General features: G+C 39.3%; 1 protein-coding gene across 1 annotated transcript; it reads right to left on the bottom strand.

The window, feature by feature from the left end:
- Positions 1-540: 540 nt before the first annotated feature.
- LOC141095942 (kelch-like protein 10) lies at positions 541-8,012 on the bottom strand. The gene is made up of 5 exons (XM_073582289.1): positions 7,834-8,012; positions 6,060-6,549; positions 4,492-5,094; positions 3,288-3,437; positions 541-891 (listed from the first exon to the last, which is right to left on the bottom strand). The coding sequence occupies exons 1-5, from the start codon at positions 8,010-8,012 to the stop codon at positions 541-543; spliced, it is 1,773 nt and encodes a 590-aa protein (XP_073438390.1).
- Positions 8,013-11,615: the final 3,603 nt, after the last annotated feature.

Here is an 11,615-nt window from a genome sequence, read left to right as displayed (position 1 = left end):
TATTAGAAGCTTTTATCCATTGAGTCTAAAGAATGTATCAATTAAAAATGGATGAAACTAGGATGAAAAGCTGAAGTACAGTGTCTTCCTAGTTCATCTAAGTCTCACGGATTCCCATAGACTTTCTCACAGATCCCCATAGACTTTAATAGCCAAATCTGATCCCCAAAACAGATGAGAATAGGAAATGTTCTGCATTCCACAGATATTGATCTGTTTTTAATACTAATATGTGTATGGATCAATGAAATTCTTTGAATCTAGGTGCTGTCAGAGAACAAAAATCGGACAGCTCTAAGAGATGTCACATGCATGGATGCATCCTCATGCTAATACTGCTGCATGCCCCCTGGCTAATATTTACCAGTCATCCCATTTATCCATCTCAGATGTTTGTGCTTAACATTTTCCGGAAAATGAACTGCAGTAGAAAAACTATTTCAGTTAAGTTTGTTGAATTTTTATTATTTGCTGGTCGGGTGGACAATACTTGAAGGTTTTGTATGGAGTTGTCCTAAAAATAACACATCATACTGGTGGTTAACTCGTAGAGGAGGACGCTCTGACCTCATCTCTGGAGTCAATGTCTCGGCAGGCTACATAGTCTCGGACATTGATGAGGCCAGGGACCACACAACAACTTAAGGCGCTGCGGTAGATATTCATACCACAGACATCAAACCATTCATTTGCTGTTTCATCATAACATTCAACATTGAATGTGGTGGTAAATCCATTGAATCCACCTATAATAAAAAGAAGGTCATCTATTACTTCTAGTCCAAAGTTGCTACGTGGTGTGTGCATGCTTGGTACCCCACGCCAAGTGTTGTCAACAGGGTTGTAAGCCTCTGCACTTCTTAGACGATTTGTTCCATCAAAACCTCCTACCTGAAAAATAAAATAAAGATTATTTGATTTGACTATTTCGGCTTCTTCTGGTTATTGTGGGGTCTTATTCTACAATGCCACATTTTTATGTATTTAGAATAGGCTATACACACTATTCTGAAGCGGCCTTCTATGAGCCCTGACCTAAATCCTAGTGAGCATCTTTGGAAAGAGCTGAAGCATGCCATCAGGAGGAGGCAACCTTCATACGCAAGACAACTGGAGCAGTTTGCTCTTGAGGAGTGGGCCAAAATATCTGTCGAGAGGTGCAGACGTCTCACTGAAAGTTACAGGAATCGTTTGATTGCAGTGATTGCCTCAAAAGGTTGTGCAACAAAATATTAAGTTAAGGGTACCATCATTTCTGTCCAGGCATATTTCATGAATTTTATTTTTGTTTAATTTCTGTGGAAGCATGGATGAAAAGCAATGTCTGACTTTCATTTATTCATTTTCATGGATTTTTTATTTATTATTACTTTTGTCAGATTCAAGTTATTTCTGTCACCATTGTGGGTTTTTCTGTCATTACATGAGAGGTACCAACAATTTTGACCATGAGTGTACATGGTTTCATGTGTGGCCCCACAGTGGTTGTTCATCTAATGAGAGCAAATCTTCTGCCCTGTTGGATTGGTGAACCTTCAGTCAAGATGATGATTTATGTAACATGGGAGCACCCTCTTTATATAAGATCCCTATGTGACTTAGATCATACAGTGGAATCCAATAGATGTGCTTGAAAGAAGAGACAAATACAATCACAAAAGAAGGCAACATTTTGGGTATTAGGCAGACTTTTTCAAGCCCAGATTGACAGCGTGGGACTCTGATTCATCACTCAGTTTTTTTCATTTTGTATCTTTTATATGCTGGTGGATTTAGTGCTAAATTCATCAAAATTGTTCACAATGTTTGATGAGTTTGGTGCAAATTTAAAGGTGCTATTTTTTACCTACTGCTTTGCTTGCACCATCTTTGTGTAAAATGTTACACAATACTTTCGATAAGCTTTAAAATGTTGCATGTTAGTCTTTAATCATGCAAAAACAAAGAAAAGAAATACAGATTATGCACTACACTAGGACATTGAAGGAGAATTGCACAAACATGTAGCAACATTGCAAAAATTCTTTAATGATGAATTAGCTGAAAACATCTGGAAAATGAAAATCATGCTCACATTGTCAAATAAGTAAATGAGAGGACTGCAGAAGCTGATGTAAAGATTAAAGCAAACCTGTCAGTAGGATTTTGCTAAGTAAACTACAGACACTGTCAGGTTGCCGCTGTTAAACTGTTTAAAATGATGCCTGGGGTGAAGAAATTTGTCTTGTGGTTCTTGTGAAATGAGTGTTTTCAGCTAATGATATACCCGTGCTCTGGGGTGGGACTATAGGCAGAGTCTTATCTTGCTGCTCTTAGCCAGAGAAACCAAGGAAAGACCTGACCACAGGCCCACCCTAAAGTACAGTTTGTCTCTCTCTGTGTCTCTATGATCAGGAACATGTTTGTGCTGCAGGGTGGCCTGTGGGCAGGTAGGTAGATGCTAATACGCTGGCGCTACCGCCGATGCCAATTTGACAGAAAAAAAAGGGCACCAGTGCAGTAGCAGCCAATGGAATGAGATAGATGGTACTGCACAGGTGCCGGCAACATTTGAATTGTAAAGCGCCACGGAATATGCTGGCGCTATATAAATAAAGATTATTATAATTAGGAAAAACAATTAGGCTCCATCAACATGGCGCTGACAATGCTACTGCGCAGGCACGGCCCATGCCATCTTCATAAAGCCTAATTTTTTTTCTCCGCCACGGAACACAATAGATGCTACGGACAAAATTGTATGTGTAAATAAAAAGAAAATATGCAAATTTTCCCCCATATCAAGCAGTTATACTGTTTCCCCTGCATCCCCTTTTTCCCTGTTATCTCCCAGAGAGGAGTTTATTACTGTTAATTAAGTAAATAATAGTTAATCCCTGCTCCGTGCCTCTGTGTCACTGCATCCAAGTACTTGTGTTACACATTTTCAGTATGCCAGTATTTTTGCTCAATAATTGTGATTTCTTTTGTGACATCATGCAAATTTTAGTGTCAAAAGACGTACAAATGGTTCAAGACAGGAAGAAAGCTCATTGTTAACTTTGCAACAAATTCATTAATCGTGTAGGCCCTTCTGATGAATTTGGCACCAAAAACGGCTAATACCACAAGACAAAAATGAAAAGTGACTTAAAAAATGCTAATGATGAATCGAGGCCATTGTTTTCAAAGGGAGGAATATGTTCTAGAATTATAAAATTCTGATTGATGAATTGGTTAGCTTGTACATTTTTGGGATTTGCCTCCTGTCCATTAATAACAGGTTTTAAATATAAAGACCTCCATACCACATATACTTTTTCGCCATAGGCGGCAACTCCTACTCCACTACGTCGGCTCCTCATTGGAGATATTGTAGTCCACTGCATGGTATCAAGGCTGTACATCTCAGCAGTGAACAAGCACTCGTTCCCATTGAATCCTCCACATATATAGATCTGTGAAAAAATAATAGACATAAATACACATAAATTTTATACGTACAATTTTTTATACATAAAGAAGAAGGAGCTACCAAAATGTACTTGCACCTCAAAAGAATAGTAGAGTTAGGCTATGTGCCCACATTGCAGAAATGCAACTCCCTGCTGCGGGTAAAACACATGCGGAATTCACATGCATTTTCCCGCAAAACACAAGCGTTTTGCAAGCTTTTTTAGCTTGCAGAATGCTAGCGCTTTTCCAAGCGATTTAAAGCATCGCTTGGAAAAGCGATTGACAGGTTGGTCACACTTGTCAAGCATAGTCGCTGAGATTCCACAAAATTAATGGACATGCTGCGGATTTTACCGCTGTGCGATTCCGCAGCGGAAAAATCCGCAGCCTGGGCACAGCAATTGCGGAATCCCATAGGATTGCATGGGAATGCGTTTTTAAACATTTCCGCTGCGGCAAAAACAAGGCAAAAACGCAACGTGGGCACACAGCCTTAGAGAACAAGAATAAGGAAGTAACCATCAAGTGTGTTGCTTCTTGGTGTAATAAAGGGAACCTGTCTGTTGATCCATGCTGCTCAAGCCATGGACTGTTCTATCAAAGCCAGGTTGCATAATTATAGGTCAGGTTTAAAATATTAACCAATCTAGGTGATTGACAGGCCTCTCCCAAGGTACACATATGGGAGAGACCTATCAGTTAACTAGGACACTGAAGAGAGCAGTGGTCGGACCAGTCTCGTCTCTGCGGGCTGGATCTTTGAATTCTGTTTTCTCTGAAATTCTGGAGCTTTTCAGAGAAAAATCTACATCCATGAGTGTGTGTGTGTGACATTAATAGGGCAGTATTTGCATTAAAGAACTCAATAGGGGTTTAAAACAGTCCTAGCAGACCTCCAAGTGTCATACATGTTATTTTCAAGCAATTAGGTATTTTGCAATATCGAGATTCAAGGCGAATTTAAAAATCTAACCTTTTGGGAAAATTTAGAATAAGATGTCAAATTTGAATTTCACATGATCCGCTTATCTCTAGTTAAGAGGAATATCTCCTTACCTTATCATTAAGTGTGGTGGCACTTGCATCACTTCTTTGCTCATTCATAGGGGCAATCAAACTCCATTGGTTGGTTTCTGGCTCGTATTGTTCAGCAGTGTTTAGACGAAAATAGCCATCAAAGCCTCCCATTCCATAGATGTTTTCATCCAGAATTGTGACACTGACATAACATCTCTTTGAATGCATCGGTGCTACTTGCTTCCATGTTTTCTCGACTGGGTTAAAACGGTTTACATTGCTAAAATATTCCACGCCATCAAATCCACCAATAAGGTACACATAGCCCTTTAAGTATGCTGTTCCATGATAAGCTCTTGGACTTTGCTCTTCACATGTAAGATTGATCCATTTGTCAGCATGAGCATCATATGATTCCATGGCATTGGTTGGTCCACCTCCACTCCAACCACCAATGGCAAGCAAGATTGCATAAGGAAGACGGGGTATGCTCATAATGTTTGAGGAGCCATTAGCATTGAGGTTATACATGGCTTTGAAAGCATTTTTTAGAATAGGTTTGCACATTTCATTGTCTCTTATATAGATGTTGGATTTAACATTGTTGCGATAATATTCGGCAGTCATAAAGGCAAAGCGAACCTGGAAAGAAATGTAATGGTTAATGTTGTTTAAAAAAGCTGTTAATAAATCAGTAACACAAGAAACTTTGTAACATTTTGTCAAATAAATATGCCTTTTTCTCCACCTATTAGCCTTGTGTAATACCCTCTGCCTCCTGAACTTGTAACTCTCGCAGAAAAAAATCTGTCTCAATCAAAAGATTGTCAGTTCATCAAGGGATCAAAATACAGCGGTCTATTAAGTCTATTGAGGGGAGAGAGGGAGAAAGGGTGTGGAACAGAATGAAAGAAAGAGGTGCTGCTTCTTTGTAGTAAGCGTTTTATCCCCCTCCCCCCTTGTAATGGATTCACAGCTACACTGCTCTCTACTGCTATATAATGTCCTCGATGATGCTGCAGCTTCTGTCTACATTCTACAAAGTGATAGGGAACATGAGCCCGTATTGTCTCTCTTGTCACCATGTACCATGTATAGGAGACATCATAGCAGCTAGTGTAATCCCACTAGCTCATGGACAACTGGAATTTACAGATGGGAAAACTTGTGAAAATGCAGGATAAAAATCATATAATAGCCAGAAATAATATTTGTTTTTCTAATATACACACACATGAAAGCTTATTTTGAAGTCAGGTGAGAAAACAGGTGTGCTTTAAAAAAGAGAACCAATTGTATCTCAAAAAACAATAAAAAATTATGATAAAGGCAACGAGAACAATGTGAAATCAAACACATCTACTGTTCTATGCAAAAATTTGTGCAATATATTTCTATCTATCTTTCTATCTAAGCCCGAATGTGAACACAAAGCATTGGTGTAGGTGCATAGTACTTAGTAAAAAAACAAACATTCAACAGCACGTTTTTCTTCTTCTGAACCAATGATCAGACCTTCACTGATATCAGCTACATGTTTCAATCAGCTTTTGTTCAGAATACTTTTAACTCTAGGTGAGGACTTCATGATCAAAATTCAGCATTACCTCTGGAAGAAGAACTGAGATATACTCTTGCCGGCTTGCAGGGTTATGATTGATCCACTTTATGATAGCTTCAAATGCAGCTTCCTCCTGTTTAACATTAAGTTCATCGTTCTCTAAAAGACCTTTCAATTCAGTAGGTGACAGTTCAAGAAACTCATCTGAGGTCTTCATTATATTTTCAAAGTTATGCAAGATGTAAGCATATGCCTTCTGGTGAAGCTTGGGGCAATAGTAATAGTCGGTAAACTTGTAGATACCAAGACTATTTTCTGGACACAGTTGGTTTATCATGAAATCAGAGCAAAGTTGAAGAAGACCTAGAATGTTGAAATAATCTGCCGCAATGAAGAGATTTTCCACATTGTCGGCATTGATTGGGACAGTCCATGTGTAGGCATACTCTAGAACCAATTTCATTATCTCTGGAGAGAAGCCAGAAATGTCATGTACCTTCTCTTCACTGTTCTTCCAGCTATTTGTGAACAATGCTCTGCAATTAGAAATAAGATAGAGATAAAAGCATTATCTAGGTGAGAAGTGCATTTACCTACAAGAAACTATTAAATGGAACGATATAGATTAAAGGCCCTTTTACATTTAGCGATGCACCAGTGATCCCGACCACGATACGACCTGGTCAGGATCGCTGGTGCATCGCTAAATGATCGCTAGTGAGCTGCCACACAGGCAGATCTCACAGTGATGCAGCAGCGATACAGCGGACGATACTTACCTTTCAGACGCGGCGATTTTGACGTCTCCCCCCGCCTCCACACGTCGCTCGTCGGTGCCACAGGAAGCACCCGACGAGAAATGAAGCCGGCCGATCTCGCGCGATCAGCGACAGACAGCGGGGGAGCCAGTCAGAGGTAAGTATCACACATAGCGATATCGCTAGAAATATCGCTATTACGTCACAAAATCGGGGACGTTATAGCGATATTACTAGCGATATCGCTATGTGTAAAACCCCCTTAAAAGTTAAAACCTTGATTTTAGGTGAATTGAATTTGCCTCAAATTTTAGCAAACAATTGCCCAAATCCAGATATCCAGAATTCTCTTTGGGTCAATCCAGCAAAATGTTGTCTGTCCAGCCACCATTTTTTAGATTATAAATAACCAGGAAGAGGTTAAAAAAATATACACACCCGGCCCTTACATATCCTGACGCACAGCCCTTATCTGGTCCAGTCTTCATTAGACCATCTTTGGAGTCTTCTGGGGCTGTACTATCTTTAACATTTTCCACAAACATCATCTTCAGCAACTTCTGTGGTGACTAGGCCCCATAATGTCGTGATCAGACAGGGCTGGGTAAGTATATATTTTTTATTCCTTTTTTAACTTATTTTTATTATGTTTTGGTGCCTGCAGAAAACCCAAAGCATAATAATTCTCATTCCATTCACATAGCTCAAATTTCACACAAATCAAATTTCCTGAAGAAATTCAAGCAAAGATGCAAATTTTACATTTTTGCCAATTTCACCCATCTCTAGTTAAAGGGGTCTTCTAGAATTTCTGGCCTTTCCTTATGATGTCAATGTTTGGTGTTTTTAAGGTGACACTAGAGTCTGAAGGCATTCTAGATCGATTTGACCCTCTTAATGTACATGAAAGGGCCCGTGAGTTCTGTTATTTAGTGAGGGTCTCAAATTGATTAAATATTTAATTTTGGAAAATCCCTTGAATATCCATACAATTCGAGCTTACAGCCAATTGTGAGCATTTTCATACATTTAAATTTCCCTTTGAGCATCATAAACACTGACCTAAAGTACGGACTGCAGCCACATAGGATGTTCTTATGAGCATTGAACTCTACACCACTAACTTTGATAACAATGTCACACAACTTGCCCTCCATTCTGAGCTCATTAAAGACGGTGGAAGCCACAGGGTTCATTTTGTCTTCCAGGTAGCTGGTGTAAAAGCTTTTCTCAGAATCCATATGGTGGCCTTTCTTGTCACTGCATCTTCTAATCTCCAAGCTGTTCAGTTAAAGGAATCAGAATCTGATGGTGTTTTGTGACATCACAGGCTGCATTCTGTGATGGAATTCTGAATGGAATGGTCATAGAGGAACACCAGAGTCCTATCTAACTACTTGTATCACAAAGTTCCATAATCCCCCTTTTAATCTCATCTAAAATTCCTTAATAATTCATGTTCTAGCTATCTGAATTGTTTTTTGCTTCGGTTCATACAATTGACCTGATAATTTTTTTTCCATTCAGCCTTTTATTATAATAATATTAATAATAATAAATGCTATTTCTATAGCGCCGACATATTCCGCAGCACTTTACATTTCAGAGAGGACTTGTACAGACGATAGGCACATATATAAATATATATATATATATATACTGTCCATATATAATATTGTTTTTGAGCTACAAGTAGATGACTTAAAAAGGTAGGTATCATATTTTTCCCTACTTTATAGAAAATTACCGCTGGCAAGTTGTTTTTGTTGATTGGAAAACCTCTGTAAAGGGGAGCACATAAAACGTTTGGCTCAAAAAGTACCAATAACACATGCAGTTAGTCTCCTCAATTTTAGACTATTTGGTAACTTGTAATTATAAGAATTGTTAGTTCTATTTTTAGAAAATCGAACATTTCTTCAATTTACAAACTAATAAACTCTTTCAGGTTTCTATTGAATTGAGCAAAAAGATTTGTGTTGCCCTGGGTGGACGGGGTCGTCTGCATCTACCAATATATTATTTTTAATAATAGACTATGCTGCACTATGTAATATAAAAAAGCTGTAGTAGTCTTTGCTTTTGTTTAACTAATTAGTTGAAGTCTTTAGAAGATAAATTACTGGTATATTTTAATTATTTTTTAAATAACTGTTAGTCCTCATTGTGTAATTTGTTTATTAGCTGTATTTTTGTTTATACTTCCTAGGTGGCCTTATTGGATGCCCACTGTCTTCTTACATTGTTTGGAAACACAATGTAGCTACAATGAATAGGAGAAAAAAATGTCATATACATTTTCAGTCTTGAGAAAGTGGTTGAATACACCCAGGCCTGTCAATAGAAACACGTAACCTCAGGGTTATTGCGGACCGGTGCTTAGGGCATTATTTCCAACATCTCAGGTGAAAAATCAGGTTGTTGTATCCCTGCCCAAGGACTTCCCCTAACAGATCCAACGCCAGACAGGAACAGACTTTTTTGAAGGGGTTTAAACTTCAATGCCAACTGACCTAATTTTTTTTCAATAAACTTTCCTCATTCCCTTCATACTTAAAGCCTACATAAGAAGTATAGGGGGCTGGAGCGGCGACCCCCTCTGATCCACTTCAGCTTACAGTGGGTAACAGAAGATTCTTTCCAGCTCGTTAATATGCAGGATTCTCACTCTTTATCGGACACTTTGTTGAAGCATTTGTGATGTTATTACTGATTTTCCTTTCATGTTATAGAGGGGTAACTAATGGGACCACGGTGATTGTCACTGTAATAGGGGCTCTCTCACTGTGAGTTATATGATGCACTGTAACTAGTACTGTTATTGATGGGAATCTGTCAACAGAATTTTTCTACATAATCTAAGAGCAGCATGATGTAAAGGCAGACACTCTGATTCCAGTGATGTGTCACTTACTAGGCTGTATTTTGCTGTTTTAACGCAATAAGTGTTTTATCAGCAAGAGATTATCACTAGAAGACTAAGATCTTTGTGCCTTGTAGTCCGCCCCGCACCCAAAACAGATTAGCAACTTTTTATTAATATACAGTGTGCACAGAAAGCTGGCAATCAGTGGTATGGGCAGAATTATACAGAGCTCAGCATTCCGAGCTCTGCTACGTCTGTTGCAATAAAAACACATTCTATCACAACCGCTGCACCCAGTAAGCTAAGTGATACATCACTGGACTCAGGGTCTCTAAACCAACATTATGCTGCTTTCAGATTAAATAGCAAAATCCTGCTTACCGATTCCCTTTAAGTGTTACTCTGTAATTGTAAGGCCGGAATTACACTATTGTGTGTGATGCGAGAAACTCTCACGAGTCTCTCGCATCAACACCCGCCACTGCCGCCGGCACTCAGGACCGGAGCTTCGGCTGAATGTATTTCTATGCAGTCACAGCTCCAGTCCTGGGTGCCAGCGGGTGTTGATGTGAGAGACTCGTGCAACATTTAAGAAGATATTTATTCATGAGTTGGAATGGGTGATGCCTCCTAAAGATGAACCACGGAAATTAAATTAGGGTTTTAGTTTCAAATGGAGAGGCAGTGGGAATATTTCTTATGTGTGATAGATTTACATGTAAATATTTTGCTATATCAGCCTGATGACGTAAGTTGTCTCGAAAGCTTGTTTTCTAACATCATTCACTATAATTTGTTAGCCATAGAGATGAGCGACTTTGCCTTTTTTAGGGTCGAGTCGGGTTTCATGAAACCCGACTTTCACAAAAGTCGGGTCTAATGAAATCGGCGGACTATAGGGAAAAGTCAGAGGTCGACTGAAACACGAAACCCATTGCAAGTCAATGGGGAAGCAAAGTCGGCAGGGAGTGGAGGGCAGTAAACACACCTACAGTGCCCATTTCAATGCCAAAAACATCAATTCTTATTACTGAAGCTTGTCAACCTTAATTTACTTCATAATAATAGTTACGCATTGAAAACTGGGGGTTATTTGGCTAAAGATGTGGGGGGGGTAGGGCTGACTCCAGGTTTTCGTGTGCCCTGGGCCAAAGAGTGTCAGTGCGCCCCTTTAACACATACTACAACTCAAGATGCTCCGATACAGCACAGAAATATAGATATAGTACAATGACAAATACTTCACTGCTTACATGACATGACTCATCTATTTTAAATTCTACAATAGCTCAAAAAATGGACAGTATATTACTCCAGACAATATTATGGCCACCCACTTTGTGCGCCATAGAGAATAATGAGCCACATATATTTCACCATACAGAATAATTGGTCACATATAATGTTCCATACAGTATATGATGAGCTCCACATAATGCTACAGTACATGATGGTCCCTGTGGACGATGCTCCAGTGTATGATGGGCCCTAATAATGATCCATATATAGTGGGCTCCATTTCTAATGCTCCAGTGTATAATGGGTCCCATAAATGCTGCTCCAGTGTCTGATGTCCCCCATTTGGAATGCTCCAGTATATGATGGGCCTCATGGATGATACTCCAGTGTATGATGGGCCCTAATAATGCTCCATATATAATGGGCTCCATTTCTAATTCTCCAGTGTATAATGGGCCCTGTAAATGCTGCCCCAGTGTCTGATGTCCCCCATTTGGAATGCTCCAGTATATGATGGGCCTCATGGATGATGCTCCAGTATATGATGGGCCCGAATAATGCTCCATATATAATGGGCTCCATTTCTAATACTCCAGTGTATAATGGGCCCTGGAAATGCTGCTCCAGTGTCTGATGTCCCCCATTTGGAATGCTCCAGTATATGATGGGCCTCATGGATGATGCTCCAGTGTATGATGGGCCCTAAAAATGCTCCATATATAATGGACTCCATTTCTAA

The sequence above is a fragment of the Dendrobates tinctorius genome, unplaced genomic scaffold (assembly GCF_039654945.1).
Source record: "Dendrobates tinctorius isolate UK_male_01 unplaced genomic scaffold, ASM3965494v1 ptg000070l, whole genome shotgun sequence".
In the NCBI taxonomy this organism is placed as follows: domain Eukaryota; kingdom Metazoa; phylum Chordata; class Amphibia; order Anura; family Dendrobatidae; genus Dendrobates; species Dendrobates tinctorius.
Note: the sequence above shows the minus strand (reverse complement) of the source record. Positions and strands in the feature narration are given on the sequence as shown.